The 17,819-nt window shown below is 51.5% G+C and overlaps 1 protein-coding gene across 1 annotated transcript in view; it reads right to left on the reverse strand.

Moving 5' to 3' along the window:
* Positions 1 to 17,819, reverse strand: part of REEP1 (receptor accessory protein 1) — a 49,579-nt gene that overhangs the window by 16,213 nt on the left and 15,547 nt on the right. The window contains 2 exon segments of the mRNA XM_054391546.1: positions 3,999 to 4,173; positions 13,128 to 13,178. Of these exon segments, the coding sequence (XP_054247521.1) occupies positions 3,999 to 4,173; positions 13,128 to 13,178 (226 nt within the window).

Consider the following 17,819-nt stretch of genomic DNA (forward strand, 5'->3'; position numbering starts at 1 on the left):
AGTTATTTAATGCAGCCTGAGTGTGGTCCTGCAGCCAGCTCTTGGCCACAGCCAAGCTCCACCAGCGTCAGGAGACTCTTTTCCCAGTTTTCAGTGGGTTTGGAAACATATCTGAGAGATGTGAAACCAGACCCTGAACCACCCCTGATGCTCACAGGGGAAGTTGAGTGGTTTTATCCTGTCAAAACTGAGTCTCAGCAGTCTGATCTATGCAGGGAGGACAACAGACCCCTGTCCACCCCCACCCATTTTTCCTGTCACTTCCAGATAACACATCTGCTCTTAAACAGTTACCCAGCAGGGCTGGAACCAGCAACACAAACCTGCACACCAAGTCTGTCTGCCTTTCCATTGCTCAGGCAATGGGACCCATCTAGAGTCCTCTCACCTCAGCCTAAAGAGCCATCTCTTGGCTTGGCCTGGCTGCCGTGAGTGTGCTGCCAGGCACCACTCATCCAGCAACAAAGCTGGCTGGGGAGCTCCCAGCTCCTGGTCCTCTGATCTCATAACAAGTCTTCCCAAAGGTCTCCCAGAACAGGTATCTTGGAGGCTTCCAGAAGGCAGATCAGCACATCAGTCTGAGTTAAAGCTAATTCCTCAACAATAGTGAAAAAATCATTTTTTACCTAGATCAAAGATCAGGATTTCTTCCCAAGTCTACAGCTCTGCACTACTGACAGCTTGACTGCCCTCAGCTGCGCTGTGCCATCACCTGAGGCCAGCACTTGACATCTCCTTACCATAAGGCTGCTCTTTTTCCCTTGTGCTGTCCTAGATCCAAAACTCATCCTTCAGCCCCTTCAGATCCCTGCAGCCACCTGAGAGCAGCAACAGGAGGTGGAAAGCACTCTCCAGGCACTGCTGTGTGCTTCTGCCTTGCCATCAAAGGCCTGATCCTGAGGGCCAAGCAATGGTCCCAGGCTCCCAGGCATGGGGACACCAGTCCTGAAGCACAAAGGGTTAAAACAGCTCTAGCACTGCTCAGCTTGCCCACTGGTGAGGCTGGCTGAGGCCCAGTAATGCCCCTGCTTAGGCAGACCCCACTGCAGCAGCACCTCAACCAAACAGGCTTCTGTTTCCTGCCCCTGCAGGGGGCTGCAGCAGTTTGGTAGGGACAGAGGGTGTAGGGAAATGGGTGAGCATGGCAGCATCTGAAGGAATTAATGGATTCTTGCTGTAAGATCAGCAGGAGTCTCACACATGTGCAGTTCCCCAGATGCCTGCACTGGGAAACAAAGGACAGAATAAAAGAAGGGAAAACACAAATGAAAAGGAAACTTCCCAGGGGTAGTGGCAAGATAGAGCTCTGCTACTGCAACCAGAGAAAGCCTCTGGCAGAACTGGGGCAATCCAGAGACTGGACTTTTCCACAGGAATTTTACATGTTATAATCACTGAGCTTACTGCAGGAAAGCCACCCAAGAAGTCTTGTAGCGTGCTGCCCTTAACACACACAAGCACCTTCTACCACATACAGCTCTCAGGCATGGGAAGCACAACTTGTTCTGTCTGGCAAACACCAAGGCATGCTCCAGGCCATGCCAGCACTTTGCAATACAGCAAGGTGTGAATTCCTGCCTTATTTCCTAACCACCATCCTGCTTCTTTTGCAGACCAGGGCCCATTCCTTCAAGCCTTCCCTAAAAGTCTCCATTCCGACCATAGGCACAACATTTGATGTTCTGGAAGCTGGTTTGTGTCTCCCAGCTACTGCTGTCAGGCTTTCTAACACCTTATGGCTTCCAGGATGTTTTACAAGGAAAGAGCCAGGTCACCCTCATGTCAGTCCAAGGTATTTTTGCTGGCTCCTCCTGACATCAGCCTAAGTCATATTATCTCTCTGTCAGGAACATGAAGAGCAATCTCATGTTTCTGTGTGGCAGTTGGGGCTGCTGAGGGCTTGGGGCAGGAACAGCACCTGTGTGCCATCTGTTCTGCAGTCCTTGCTCACAACCTGCTCAGTGTATCTGTGTTACACATACAGAGAGCACAGTGACAGGCAGCAGCAGACCCTGGGTGCAACACCCTAAAGAAATGGGGCAGGTGGAGCAAAGGGACCATGTCTGGACTTGCTGTGTCTAGCATGGTGCTGGATTCCTCTGAACACAGCCCCAAGATGTGGTGCAGGCTGGCTGATGGACCACACTCATACACACATCATAGTCCTGACTCTGGTCACTGGGCTCTTGGACATTCTGACTGCAGACATCATTGTGTCAGAGAATAAGTGAATGGTTTGGGTTGGAAAAGCCCTCTAAGATCATCCAGTCCAGCCACCAACCCAACACCACCATGGCCATTAAACCATGGCCCCAAGTGCCATGGCCACAGTTTTTTTTAACACCTCCAGGACTCCACCACCTCCCTGGGCAGCCTGTTCCAATCCCTGACCACTCCTGCAGAAAAGAAAATTTTCCTGACCTCCAACCTAACCCTCCTCTGGCACAGTTTCAGGTCATTTCTTCTCCTTCTATCACCTGAGACTAGGGAGCAGAGCCCAACCCCCACCTCACTGCAGCCTCCTCTCAGGGGCTGTCAAGAACAATGAGGTCTCCCCTCAGCCTCCTCTTCTCCACACTAAACACCCCCAGCTCCCTCAGCTGCTCCTCCCCAATCCTCTTCTCCACATCCTTCCCCAGCTTTGTTGCTCTTCTCTGGACCTGCTCCAGCCCCTCAATATTCTTCTTGGAGTGAGGAGCCCAAAACTGAATGCAGTATTCAAGGTGTGGCCTGACCAGTGTCAAGTCCACCCAAAGCAGCACAAAGACTAGAGAGACCAGGACCACACCTTCCACTTATCTTACTGAAAGCAAGAATGAAACAGTGGCTGTGGTCTTCCAAGTGGCACAATGCCATCACCTCTGAGTGAAGTCACCCTCTGGGGTTGCTTCTCCAGACCGTCTGTGGGTGGGGAAGCAGCCTGCAAGCAGGCTCCTAGATTAGGGACCTGACTGAAGCCACTCAGTGAGCTGGGACAGCCAGAGGTGGTGCATCCCAACACGGCCTTACATAAATACCAGAGCAAACCCACTGGGCACCTCCAGCAACTCCTGCAGCTGGTCTGGAAAGAGAATTTACTCAAGAGATGATGTTAAACCAAACAGACACCGTGAGCTATGAGAACTCTCAGCACCTGCACAGAGCTGCTGGGAGGATGCTCTTCAGGAAGACATTTCTAACACACTCCAAAACTGGAGCAGACTTGGAGGGGTACTGGTTTCTGTAGGCTTGAACCCAGTGGGTGTCTGCACAGACCTCAGCACAAGCCCAAGCTACTAGCTTAAGCCCCAAGTGCACCATACCTGCAGCTTCCTGTGGCTTCCCATCCCAGCAGTCCAGCTCCATGATCTTTGGTGGTGCTGAGGAACCCCAGAAGCCACCCAGAACCCCCTACATGGGACAACCTCCCATGTCTCAGGTTTTGAGATCTCCAAAGCTATCTTCAGTGAAATGGTTTGCATCTGGTTTTGTGCTTATGCTGACCTCCTTCATCACAGCACACACAGCTGTCAGATATGGGGTTCTGCTCGTAGCAGTGCTTCAGGTGGGTTTTGTTTCTCAACAGGCGTCACCAGTGACAAGCTCTGGAACTCCAGCTGTCAAGTGTTGTAACAGCTATTGCATAGTTTGAAAGACCTGCAGGTGTGCCCAGCTGAAACAGACACCCTGGGAGCTCACACCTGTGTTTAGGGGACGTGAGAGAGAGGCTGTACCACCCTATAGAGGCCCTTGCCCACTGCTCTGCATCCTTCTCCCCTCTTTTTACATTTTCCTTCTCACTGAAACCCCACTGTGACCTGCAGCCCCCACTTCAGAGCCTAACTCCTCATCTGGAGCTGCAAGGACTCATGCCCTTGTGCTCCAGTGCCATCCTTGGTGCCAGGTGCAGCTTTCTGAAGCGCCAAGAGACCCAGCAGCACGCTCAGCCTGTGTGCTGCACGTTCTGCTGCGCTCCTATCCGGCTGCACTCTCTGGGCTGTGCCCTTCCCCTCACTCACCTGAGCCGCCGCTGCCCTGGGCGGCGCTGCGGGACGCCTTGGGCTGGCTCTGCTTGCTGCCGGCTCGCACGGTGACTGAGGCAGGAGCACTGCTGCTGCTGCTGCTGTCCCCGCGGATGGTTGACAGATCCTGCATGCTAAAGCTCCTGAGCCGCTCAGACAGGGCCCCCTGTCCCTAGTCAAACAAGTAGGCAAACAACAGAAAAGGGAGTTAGGTTCCACAGTGTATTTTGAGCCTTCTTACCTCTTGCTCAGTGAGATCAGACAAGAAGAAGAGAGAAAACTGCCTGGGCCAGTAACCTAGTGAGGTCAAAAATGAGCTGTTAAAAGCAGCATTTGCCTCCCTTTGCTCTGCATTTTGGAGTGGTTCTATGCACAAAGTCGTTCAGACTTGTGGTGGTGATCATCTCTGTTCAGCAATTTGCTCTCAGAGTAACCCTGGCCACATCCAAAGGAGCAGGAAATTGTTGCATCTTTCCAGTAGGTTCTTTTTTTTTTTTTTTTCTCTAGGACCTGAATCCAATCGGGGCTTGGATTCAGAAACACAATGAAATGGTCTGCAAAATAAATCCCTTTAGAAGTTACTCATTTATGATGATATTCACCATTCTCAGTCACACAATGTCCAGAGCACAGAAAAATTGAAACTTCAAAGTAATAAAAACTTTACAGAATCCCAGAACACCCCCAGGGATGGGGACTGCAGCACTGCCCTGGGCAGCCTCTGCCAATGTCTGAGAACCCTTCCAGTGCAGAAAGATTTCCTGAGAGCCAGCCTGAGCCTCCCCTGATGCAGCTTGGAACCATCTCCTCTGCTCCTGTCCCTTGCCACCAAGGAGCAGAGGCTGTCCCCTCCTCACTCCAACCTCCCCTCAGGGAGCTGCAGAGAGCAGTGAGGTCTCCCTCAGCTTCCTCTTCTCCAGCCTGCACACCCCCAGCTCCCTCAGCCCCTCCTCTAGCCTAGGGGCTCCAGCCCTTCTCTGGACAGGCTCCAGCCCCTCAATGTCCTTCCTGCAGTGAGGGCCCAGAGCTGAACACAGCACTCGAGGTGTGGCCTCCCCAGTGCTGAGCACAGGGGGATGGTCACCTCCTGTCCCTGCTGCCCACCCTGCTTCTGATGCCAGCCAGGAGGCCTTTGGCTTTCTTGGCCCCCTGGGCACTGCTGGCTCATGGGCAGTGAGTGCCAACCAGCACCCCCAGGTCCCTCTCTGAGTTGCAGCTTTCCAGCCACATATCCCCAACTCTGTAGCTCCCCATGGGGTTGTTGTGACCCAGGTGCAGAACGTGACACTTGGCTTTGTTGAACCTCATCAAATGAGCCTTGGCCCATGGCTCTGACCTGTCCAGATCCCCCTCTAAAGCTTCCCTACCCTCTAGCAGGTGTCATCTGCTTGGTGTCATCTGCAGGCTTACTGAGGGTGCGTCAAGCCCTCACACAGGTCATTAATAAAGACATTAAAGAAATGCAGAGAAATATTCTGCTGTTGCTGCTGCTTGGTTTTTTATGTTGTTGTTTGGCTGGGTGTTTTGGTGTTTTTTTAATTGCAGCTTAAGAAAGAAAGAAACTAACAAAAAATTGTTCTTTCATTTCAGACTAGCTCTCAATCAGACAACAAATATTCCCTGGTGAATGTAGCTGCTGCATGTGCAGGATGGGCTGGTTAACAGACACCTTTCAGTTCAAACCACAGCCCATCAGAAAGCTGCACACCCATCAAAGAGCTGCTTGCAAGCCAACTCCTGAATTCTCTAACCCTTGCCCTACCCCAGAGCCATGCAGTGAAAATGCCAGCAAACAGGACCTGTGCAGGACTTCTCCATCCTCTGGTTGATACATTAAGGGACATTCAGAATGTAGAAAGCACAACTGATATAAAGAACATTTAGATCTTAGCATTTTGTTGAGGGGAGGAGGGTCTGAAAGATACTTCACAACATACAGCCTTGAAAAAGTACCGAGACAAACACCCAGAGCCTGGTTCTGAAACCATCTCTGCTACTGGCAGTCAGGCAACACTCAGTGGATGATGTGACTGAGATGAAATCAGCAAGGCAGCCAACTACAGAAAATACTGATTAACCCTGCTGAGCCCAAGTGGCCACCACAGGCAGCAAGTCACACAGGGCTCTCATTTAGATTCCTGTTTGCCCAAGCAGTGCACAGGTGGCAGTACAGCCTGAGTGCTGCCAGAGGGCTCTAGAGTGGGGCTGGACCAGCACACAGCACTGCTCCATTCCAGGCTGCAGAGCTGGGTACCCTGCCCTCAAAACCAGGCTGCAGGTGAGGGGCCAGTGGGGAGTGCATGCTGGTACTGGCGTGGCACGGAGAAGGGACTCATCCTGACCACCTATGATCAAGGGCAAGAGAGGGCTCCCTCCTTGCTCAAACAGTTAGGCAGCACTACCTGTTCCCTAGGGCACTGGCATGGGGAAGGCAAAGTGTTCACTGCCCTGGGGGTGCTGGTGTAGCAGTGCTGCTTAAGGGATCTCATGTACAGTTCACAGAATGGGTTGGGTTGGAAGGGACCTTAAGGATCATCATCCAACCCTCTGCCATGGGCAGGGATACCTCCCATCAGCCAAGCTTGCTCAAGGCCTCATCCAGCCTGGTCTTGAACATCTCCAGGCAGGGGACAGCAACCTCCCTGGGCAACCTGTTCCAGTCTCTCCCCACCCTCACTCTCAACAATTTCTTCCTCATCTCCACTCTCAATCTCCCCTCCTCAAGCTCAAAGCCATTGCCCCTTGTCCTGCCACTCCCAGCCCTTGTCAGAAGTCCCTCCCCAACTCTCCTGGAGCCCCTTCAGGTACTGGAAGGCTGCTCTAAGGTCTCCCTGCAGCCTTCTCTTCTCCAGCCTGAACAGCCCTAACTCTCCCAGCCTGTCCCCCCCATAGTGGATGTTCTCCAGCCTCTTCATGGCCTCCTCTGGACCCTCTCCAGCAGCTCCAGGTCCTTCTCATGGTGAGGGCACTTGGCACCGTACTTTAGGCACTGTGAATGGAGAAGGCATCAGGTGCCTGTAACGACTCACCCTGTGACAGGCTGCACTGTCACCCCTCAAAACACCTGCTGGGTCAGTCATCTCCCCACTTCTCAGCCTGAAGCTTTTTGTACAAGCAAGCTGGACTGAACACCTCCTGCCCAGCCCCACAGCATGGCACTTCAGCCACGGGCAGGCCATGCAGCACTGCTCTGCACTGCCAAAAAGCAAACAGCAGATGACCAAAACTTCTCCAGCACTGTCCCAAGGCATCCCCAGCAGAACTATGAATCATCTGAGGAAAATGGAAGTGTCCCTTCTAGGGCAGAGTCACCTGGTGGACCTAGCCAGGGAGCTACACATGGATTTTCCTCTTCATTGTACGGAATATTTGGTTAAGATCTCTCTGCATTCTGTGTTTGAAGTCTCCACACAACCACTGTGCTGTTTCAGCCTGGGGAAGAGAGGGCTCCATTCAGGCATACCTAAAAGTGACTTTCCACTACCTGAAGAGGCTACAAGGATGGAGAGAGACTGTTTGCAAAGGCCTGCAGGGAAAGGACCAGGGACAATGGCTTCAAACTAGAGCAGAGCAGATTGAGATTGGATGTGAGGAACAAGTTCTGCCCCCAAACAGAGGGAATTGTCTGTCCCATGAAGGGACCTAATAAGGTTGGTAGATGCTGGGAGAAGAGGCAAAGAAGCCTGAAGGAGTCCACTTTCAGCTTGTGCTGTACCTTCATCCAGAAGGTGAACTTCCGTAGGGGCCACAAGATGAGATGCATTTGGGAGCAGGTACACTGCAGTGAGCAGGGAACAGAGACCCACACATTGCCACCAAAACCTCATCTCCAACAGAATCACTCTCTGCTGGGTCACACTTGCCATGCTTACAGGAACAGTCTGTGTCCTAGGGAGAAGGTGGATGAGCTACAAGTTGAGTCTAGGCAGGCAGGCTTCTGCCCAGAGAGAGTAAGGCTCAGCCTGGAAAAGAGAAGGCTGGAACAGGTTGCCCAGGGAGGTGGTTAAGGCCCCATCCCTGGAGATAGTCAAGGTGAGGCTGGACAGGGCTCTGGGCAAGCTGATCTAGTGGAGGATGTCCCTGCTGAGTGCAGAGGGGTTGGACTGGATGAGTTTGGAGGTTCCTTCCAACCCAGACCATTCTGTGAGCTTTTTGGCTTCTACACCAAGACATTATATTGTGCTGATTTTGTGTGCTTGGCAGCGGAGTCCTGAGAGCCCACCTCTGCCATCTCACTCTCCAACCTGCAACAAGAGTTGATCAGCCACTGCTGGGATGTGTTCTCACTCCAAGAGGCAGTTCAGGTTATTCTCAGAATGACGGGGCTTGGAAGTGACCTCTGTAAATCACCCTGCTAAGGCTGGTTTGCCCAGGATGGCATCTAGGCAGGTTTTGAGCATCTGCAGACTCCACAAGTTCTCTGTGCAGCCTGTTCCAGCAGTCTGTCCTGTTCAGAGTACAGCAGTTCTTCCTCTCAGGCCAGAGAGGGTACATTTACTGTGCAGTGCCCCTGGGCTGCTATACTGCAGGTGCCCTGCCTGGCTGCTCAGCTGGGTTGAGCTCAGCTGCCCACAGCTCATGCAGGCTGCTCTGGTTGGGTTCTGCAGTCTGCACAGCCAGCCTAATCTTAGTAGCTCATTTAAAGATACCAGAAGCCATCCCACCCTGCAGTCTGCATCCAACAGACAGAGCCCTGGCTGAGTAAGCCCAAGGCAGTCAGACTGTTTTGCTGCTGCAGAATGACTGGAGCAGGAAAGCTGGAGGTTAGCAGCTGATGTAACCTGAGCGCAGGATTCCTCCTGCACTGCCAGCTCAAGTGTCAGCAGGGCTCCAGGATTTACCCTCCTCCAGCCACCTAGCTCAGCTCAGCTAACCCAAATGCCATCTCATTCCAGGGAGTCATTTATGTGTGTGGACATGAGTCAGAGCAGAAGCACGTGTGTCAGCCCAGCCTGGCAGGGAAGATGACACTTCAGGCACCTTTTGCACTGCAAGGAAGAAGAAATGTTAATATCCTTGCCTTGCAACTTGGGATAGAGCAGCAGGTAATGATCAAAGGCACCAAAGAGAGATCTGAAACAAGGACCTGATCTGTGTCTGTCACCTGAGCAGCTGCTGCATTGGCAGGTCACACACAGCCACAGCCTTCACCATACAGTCAAGGCAGCTCTGCTAAACTGTGACTTGACCCAGGAAAAAAAATAAATTGAAATTGTCTTTCTTTGATCTTTTCCATTTTACTTGAGCTTCTAAAAGCCAAGCTCAAGGTTTCACAGCACACAGATAATAGCAAAACATTACTGCTCCCACCAGCCCATCAAATAGTTTGTCCAAATCATAAACTCCAGGGACAGCAAAGGCTGAGGCTGGGGGAGGCCAATGCAGAACCAGCAACACCTGCTGGCTTCCCTCCCCACTTTTGCGCCTTTGGTCTCTGCAGGGACACACTTGGTTGCTCAAAGGGCACAAAATAACACAACTCTCTGTCACATTTCTACATGATCACAAACAGAAACACGACAGAAGTGATGATTACCCCAGACCCAGCTGCTACCAGCCTCAATTTCCCTGTCAGAGCAGCAGCTGCTGAGGAGAAGTCACAGACATTTGAAATCGCAGCACTGTCAGGGTGTGCACTGCTGCAGCTACAAGTTTTAGCAGCACAGACTTTATCCAGCCCTAACACTCCACAATCAGACTTACCGTTTCTTAACAAAAGAAAAAACAAGTTTGTAGCTTTCTCTCACAACACATTTTGCACTGCACACATCTGGGACCAGGTTTGGGGAAAGCAATCATAGGGCAGATGAAGAGCAGTTGTTTGGGGGATTTTTGTTCACTGTCTTGGCCATGACCATGCAGATGCTCTTCCAACTGCTACAGATAGGGGACATGTCCCAAGAACTTCAGCACACTGCACATGCAAGAAGATCCAGGTGCTGGAGCTATGTCTGTGCTGCAGGTCAGAGCTATGTGTGCAGCATGTACACGCTCCTCTGGGGCAACTTCATCCTAGAGCAAGACAGCAGCCACCACGTGACAGCAGCTGTGGTCACAGCAACCCAGCAGGATGGTATCATAGAGCCTTTGGAAGAGGTAATGGAAGGGCTGTGGGGCACTGGGTGACACCACTCCCCCCTCACTGAACACAGACTGCTCTGTCAGGATGTCTGAGGCTGCCAGCATGGGACCTGCATTCTGGTGACTTCATTCCCTAGGACACAAGCCTAAAGTGCTGCTGGAATCATAGAATAGTCTGGGTTGGAAGGAACCTCCAAATTCAGCCAGTCCAACACTTCTGCACTCAGCAGGGACATCCTCCACTAGATCAGGTTGCCCAGAGCCCTGTCCAGCCTCACCTTGAATATCTCCAGGGACGGGGCCTCAACCACCTCCCTGGGCAACCTGTTCCAGTGTTCCACCACCCTCCTGGTGCAGAACTTGTTCCTCACATCCAATCTCAATCTGCTCTTCTCTTGTCCTGTTACTGCAGACCTTTGCAAACAGTCTCTCTGCAGCCTTCTTGTAGCCCCACTCAGGGACTAGAAGGTTGCTATTAGGTCTCCCTGAAGCCTTCTCTTTTCCAGGCTGAGCCTTACTCTCTCTGGGCAGAAGCCTGCCTGCCTAGACTCAACTTGTAGCTCATCCACCTTCTCCCTAGGACACAGACTGTTCCTGTAAGCATGGCAAGTGTGACCCAGCAGAGAGTGATTCTGTTGGAGATGAGGTTTTGGTGGCAATGTGTGGGTCTCTGTTCCCTGCTCACTGCAGTGTACCTGCTCCCAAATGCATCTCATCTTGTGGCCCCTACGGAAGTTCACCTTCTGGATGAAGGTACAGCACAAGCTGAAAGTGGACTCCTTCAGGCTTCTTTGCCTCTTCTCCCAGCATCTACCAACCTTATTAGGTCCCTTCATGGGACAGACAATTCCCTCTGTTTGGGGGCAGAGAAGGATCAGGCTGGGGGCAGGGCTCAGTGCCACTCAATAGCACAAAAGACAAACACCACAGAGGACCTGTGGATGCCTCCAGCAACTGCCACCACTTGATGACACCCCTGCTTAGATTCATGGCACTACCAACAGCACTAGGGCAGAGCCCATCAAGCCTTGGGCATTTAGGCTGCAGAAGCTGATCTGTGATCCTAAGGGAAGTCCCAGCTCACATCTATGTGGCATAATCATCAATCCTCAACTAATTTGGGAACATCTGCCTGCTTGGGTCAAACCTGCAGCTGTGGTGCAGGCAGATCTTACTCACCCACATCTAGCACATTCTCTACTTGCTTTGGCTGTAAAGAACAGGACAAACTCAGAGCACTGAGCTTTCAGAGCCAGCTAACCTGCAGGCTACCTTCCTCCAAGTGCTGCAGACATCTCCATCTGCACAAACAGACATTAACCTCTGTGGTCCCAGAGCACACACACTGGTGCAAACAGTATTGGCTTAGAAGGAACAGAAATCCTGGTGCTTCCCAAGGCCTGAGATCAGCATAGTGACAGGCACTGCAAAAGGCATCAGGAACAGCTGCAGTTCTCTTCATTACTTCACCTCTCTGTAACTTCTCTTTGCATTCACATTTGAAGTGCAGCTTTTTAAAGGGAGATGGATTCACCAGCCTGGAAAACCGTCATGAAGGATACTTGTCATGGTTTGGGGCTGGATGCTTTTAAAAAAACATAGAGAAATCTTACAGGAGGTCTAGAGAGAGGTCTGGGGGTGGATGGAAAGTTATTTCAGTTATTTCATTCCCAGAATGAAATCTGGGAATCTAGCCTTTTTAAGGGACAGCACAAGCTGCCTCTCCCCCTTCTCCTCTCCCTGCTCTCTCATCTCCTGTTTGGTATGGGGGAGGGTTTCAGCCTCCAGCAGCCTGGGCAAGGCTGATTTCTATCTGCATCACTCTGGGTTTAGCTATGGGGGGAGTAGAGAGGCATGGGAGGTGGGGGGGAGGGGCATTTGAGGTCTGGATTTTTGGCCTGGTTGGGTGGAGGCTGGGCAAACTTTGGCTTAATGGGCTTCTGTGTTAAGCCCAGACTATGGATTTCTTTGTACTTTGTATGGTTTGCACTGCAGAATTTCCAATTACACTTCCCAGTTTCTATCCAGTCCCTGTGTGGAGTGTTCTCTGTGACTCTTTGGAGAAGAGCTAGAGAGCTCTGTCTTGCTCCTTAAACCAAGACAACACTCCATGTACAAAGGCTGCAGCTAAACACAACTAGGCACAGTGTTTAAAACTCTGCACTTTATAAAACAGTCCCATGTGAGCTAATAGAAACAAAAAGACTGCATCCTACTGGCAGTCTGACAACCTGAAAGAATGCTGCAGAGTTTACTCAGGCTTCTATACATCTTTAATGCCTCCAAACCCCATTCTGCAGCTGTACAACCTGCAGCACAGCATGGTGAAGAGACACAAACCAGGAACTACAAAACATCAAGTCATGGAAAAGCAGCTTTCAGTATGGTTCAGCAGTACTGCAGGATGGCACCTGCTGGCCTCCTGCAGCTTAGGAGCAGCAGTTAATGGACAGGCAAGGGAGCACTAAGTCACACTCACCACACTTCCAGCACAAGACTAAACCTGTTAATGTTCCTCTTGCTGTCCCTTTGGTTAGCAGTTCTGCTCCATGCTAGCAGATGTGGCTGCATGCATCTCACAGCCTGCATCCTGCAGATGTGCACTGCAAAGTGCTGTGGATGTTCCTAGAGTGTCAGCAGGACTTTCCCAACCACACCTATCAGGAAATGCTTGCTGTGTCCCAGCCTCAGCAGCTTTACTGCAACCCCAATCATCCCATAATGGGATCACAGCAGTGGGAGAGAGGCTCCCTTGATCCTTTAGCAAGAGAAGAGCTGCAAACACAGCAGCTTGGCCAATGCAGTAGCAAGGAGACAAGTTAGATGGGTTTTCCAAGTCCAAAGCTCCCTGCCTGGCTGCTGGAGCCACTCTGGTTGCCAGCAGAGTACCTGGAAGGCATTGTGCTGATGAAGTGAAAGGCTTTTAAAGCTCAGTACACACTGGAAGCACAGCAGCCTCTGGCCTCAGACCAATCTCAGCTGAAAACAGTTCCAATGTGGAGGCAGAAATTAGCTAAGGGTTAGTAGAAGCACTCAGCAGATTACCTGCCCTTTTTTCTGGTCCAAATACAAGTGTAAATGAAGCAGCTGAGAGACCTAGCAAGGAAAAAGAGAGCCATTGTGGCAACACACAAGAAAGCTCTGAGAACAAGGACTGCTTGAAGCAGAAACTCTCAAGGTGAGACAGGAGCATGAGAGTGGGCACCATGTGCAGGGACTCATACAGAAAAAGCAGGACTTGAGCATAGGTTCCCCCTTCCTCAGCTCTCCCAGAGAGATGGAGAAAGCACTGCGTAACCCCAGCTGACAGTGTGTTACCCTGCACATGTGCTTAAAGAGGAAAGCAAATCAGACCCAGCCCCTTGACTGCCACTCTGCTCCTCACACTTGGTGATGCCTTCCACTGCAGACACCCCCCAGTGCCTGCTCAGCCCTGGAATGCAGGCCTGAGACCTTGACAACAGAGGGGTTTATGACTGATGGAGGCAGAGGAGAGAGGGCACTCATCTCAGCCATGGTGACTGGCAGAACTTCTGAGCAGTAGGGTAAGGCTGGGCAATCCCTCAGGCCTGGAGCAGCAGTTTGCATGGAGCAGGGTTACCAAGCCTGGCTGCAGGCAAACCTCGCTAACAGCCAAGCCATCAGCTGTATGCCCTGGGCACAGGCCTGAGAGAAGGAGGAAACTGCTTCTGCCACCTGGTTGCCCAGGGAGGTGGCCAAGGACCCATCCCTGGAGATATTCAAGGTGAGGCTGGACAGGGCTCTGGGCAACCTGATCTAGTGGAGAATGTCCCTGCTGACTGCAGAGGGTTGGACTGGATGAGCTTTGGAGCTCCCTTCCAGCCCAGACCATTCTGTGATTCTATGAACACCAGCATCCTACCAGCCACATCCTCATGGCCAGCTGGGGTCTGCATGCCATGCCTAGCCTGGAACAGCTCTCAGCTTTGGTGGTGTCAGGCAGCAGCAAAGACTGGAAGGGAAGCCAGCTGACATTAATGCTGATGGTGGATACTTAAGTCTATCCACCCTTCTTGTTTGTGCAGCTCATTTCCTCTCCTGGGAACTGTTTGTTATTGTCTCTCCCAGTCTGGTCCCTCTGTACGAATTTGTTTGCTTCTGCTGTCCTGTGCATCCCCTGGCTATTGTCTGCCTCTTGGAGACACCAACGAAAGAGCCAGCATGGAAAAGAAACTGCAGCCAGCCCCCAGGGGCTGTGGCTCAGACAGCGCTGGGCTTTTGTTGATTTGGGGAAAAGATTCTCCAAGGCTTGAGAATGAAAGATATGTGACAACATGACAGGAACAGCTCACAACATACCATGGCCAGTGGCAGGCTAATGAAAGCCATTTGCTGCTTCACTTTTTGGTGTGATACAGCTCAGCCACAAGAGCTTTGATTCTAGATCTGAAATGGAGATTCTTTAAAGGCAGCTCCTTCCAAAAGCAGCAAACTCAGCCCTCCTGAGGACACTAACAGGGCCCCAAAGGTTTCTCAAACTGTGGCTTCTGCAGTTCTTGGCCATGGCCCAGTATGGCCACTACAGATCTGGCATGAAGCAGAGCAGCCAGCAGTGTCCCCTGGTAGGTTTGGTAAGTGAAGAAACTCCCTGTCCCTGAGCAGCACAATCCGCTCACTGCACAGAGGCTCCCAACAGGACACTCCCCACCTTTGCTTCCCTCTTTCCTGGGTCAAATGGAAGTGCAGTTCTCCACTGCCATGCCACAAAAGGCAGCATCTCTCTCCTGCAGAGAGCTCAGAGACCCTGGCTGAAGCAGGGAACTGACTGCAAACACAGGAAGAGCAGCAGGATTTGCTTCCCAGTCACTTAATCCTGCTCCTGGGGACTGAGCCACTTGAAGTCACAGCCTGTGACAGAATGACCAAGCAATGAGGACAGGATTAGAGAGCCCCAAATGAGATTATGCTCTTTGGTGGGGATGTAAACTGCCAAGGGCAGGGAAAAGATCTGCAGAGCACTAACAGGGGTAACAAGAGCAGATATCCAATGCTGCATCTGCTCAGCCAGCATCAAAAATAGACTCTCCAGAGAGAGAGAAAACACCCAGGCGAGCCAGCAGGGCAGAGCCAGGGCACTTGGGACACTGACTGCTCCTCTGCCCGTGAAATGAACTGGCACAGGGCTGTGCCAACTGTGGCTTCAAAACAAAACAGGGTAGGGGAGGGCGGCAGGAGGCAGGGAGACAAGCCTGTATTTGGTCAGCTAAAGCTGCAGGCTGTCTAAGATAGGAGGGGGAAAGGGCCAGGGGCTCAGAGATAAGGGGGTGGCTGTGCACAGCTTGCAGCCTGTGGTAAGGAGCCAAGCAGCGACCTGTCAGACACAAAGGGCACTCTGAGTGCCAGCTGCTTCATGCTGCACCTTGGATAGAAAGAATGGAGAGATGGACCTTGCCCAAAGATCTGATCACCAAAGACAAAAGATCCTGAGAGATGGTGGGGGAGCACAAGATCAGTTACCACAGCTCAGAGAGAGGAGGCCAGGGCTATGCAGAGTGGGAGATGGCTCCTAGCACAGGATCCTTGGGATGTGAGCTCATTCCCTGGAGACAGGTCTGTGCTGAGCACACTTTCAGCCCAGTGCATTTGCCACCAGAAGATGCTCACTTGCAAAGTCTGATGGTCCATTTCTTAATACAAAAGCATCTTTTCTTTGCCCACTAATGCAAGTGAGGCAGGGAACAAGACAGATCCTCATGTTCACTTGGTGGAGAAAGCTTCTTTCCATGGCAGCTGCAGGAGCTCAGTGCTCACCTCTAGAGGATCCGATCTGAACACAATCCGCTAAAGACTGAAACTCAGAGAACCTGTTCAGAGCTCAGCTTCCCATCTGCACTCAACACTTACCACAGACTAGCTGGGTGCCCTTAAACCTTGGCATCAGGAAAGCCAGAATAAACTTTAGAAACAGTATTCTCTTTCCCTAAGGACAGCACTGTAGCCTTGTCTGGCACCTGCCAGCTCCAGGTGTTTCCCAGATAATTAGTCATTTTAACTTCTCTCAGGAAGGATAACCCAGCTCTGCTGCACCTCCTCCTCAAGTGTGGGTTTTGACACACACTTCACAGCAGCTGAAAACCAGGGCAGCAGCAACTGCTACCACCCCTACCTGCTCCTCTCTTGGGAACAGCTCCCTTCACAGCAGCTAAAGGCAGACACAGCCACACTCATCCCATCACAGTTCATATCCTCAGCTCCTGAGGAACCCCAGCTCAGCACTCCTGCACTGCAGCACATCAGGCTGTAAATCACAGCCACTCAGCCCTTTCTGCCTGAAAGGCAACAAACTCACTTTGAGAAGGGCAAGGGACAGAGGCTACTTTAGCCACTCCTGACTATTACATCATTACACCAGGGTGTAAATGTATTAAGGGTATGGTTCCATGAGCAGCAGAGCTAACCTGGCTGCTTCCCACAGCCAGCAAGGGGAGATCAGAGCTAACCTGGCTGCTTCCCACAGCCAGCAAGGGGAGATAGAGCTATCCTGGCTGCTTCCCACAGCCAGCAAGGGGAGATCAGAGCTAACCTGGCTGCTTCCCACAGCCAGCAAGGGGAAATCAGAACTAACCTGGCTGCTTCCCACAGCCAGCAAGGGGAGATCTTGCTTTCCATTCCTCACAATTCCTCTCAGCTGATTCCCATTCCTCACAGTTTCACTCCTCACAATGCAGTTGTGTCCTTTTCCCCTTGTCCTGACTCATGATACACAGTGGTGGGCTTGGAGAAACAGCATTTCATTTTTTTCTGGATTGGCTTTCTGATAGATTTGAGATAAACCAGTGATGTCCAAAGAGCTGGTGCACTGGGAGCAGGAGCACCACTCCATTTTGGAGGAGGAGTGATGTCTTGGACTGGCACCCTGGGGCACACAGATGCAAGCAACTAGCTGGAGGCCCCATGCTGAGGGAAGCCAAGGGTCCTGTTTTTCCTTACATTTTAATGTCAAGACTGAAGCAAAGACATGAACAGCTCTCTGCTGTAAAAAAAAAAAAAAAAAAAAAAAAATCAATCAGTCCAATAACAACCTCTCAATCTCATCAAATCTCATCAACAGATCATTTTCCCCTGCCAAAGCAGCATGCAGGAAAGATTCTTCAGGTCCACTTACAGGCTGCAGTCTCTTGCCTGTTTTCTCTCAAGCTGGGCTGGCAGATGTGCCACATAACAATGCCACACGAGTCACAGAGCTGCTTTCTTCCAGCACTGAATGGGGGAGCTTCATTAACTCATGTAAATCAACAGCTTCCTTGTACCCTGAAGACTCTTCTCCCTCCTGCCCAACTCCCCACTGCAGCCACTTTCCAAGGCTGTGAGATTCCCAATAAAACACCAGAAAAGGAGAGTGGTGCTGACTGCTCACTCAGCATGAAGAGCTGCTGCAGTTCTGCAATGAACAGATTGGCACTGGAGTCTGGGCTACTGTTGAGCTTCCAACATTCAGGATCTACCAAAGAGGAGCCAGAATTCCTTCAGGATTCAATTTCTCACTCTGTCCTAAAACCAGCTCTAGCTCAGAGTCTTCAGCAGCTTGGAGGATGGGGCTCAGAGCACAGGCAGTTCTCAGAGCCTGTTTCTGTCTGTGGTGTGACTTTTTCAGGCTTACCCAGCAGCAGCAAGTGTTAAGTGCCATGGAGGCACCGCACAAATGTTGTTTTGTCCAGGTATGTAACACACAGCTGTGCTTAGCTCCACATTATCCCAGGTCTCAGCCCAGGTCTG

Source organism: Indicator indicator, chromosome 23 (assembly GCF_027791375.1).
Source record: "Indicator indicator isolate 239-I01 chromosome 23, UM_Iind_1.1, whole genome shotgun sequence".
In the NCBI taxonomy this organism is placed as follows: domain Eukaryota; kingdom Metazoa; phylum Chordata; class Aves; order Piciformes; family Indicatoridae; genus Indicator; species Indicator indicator.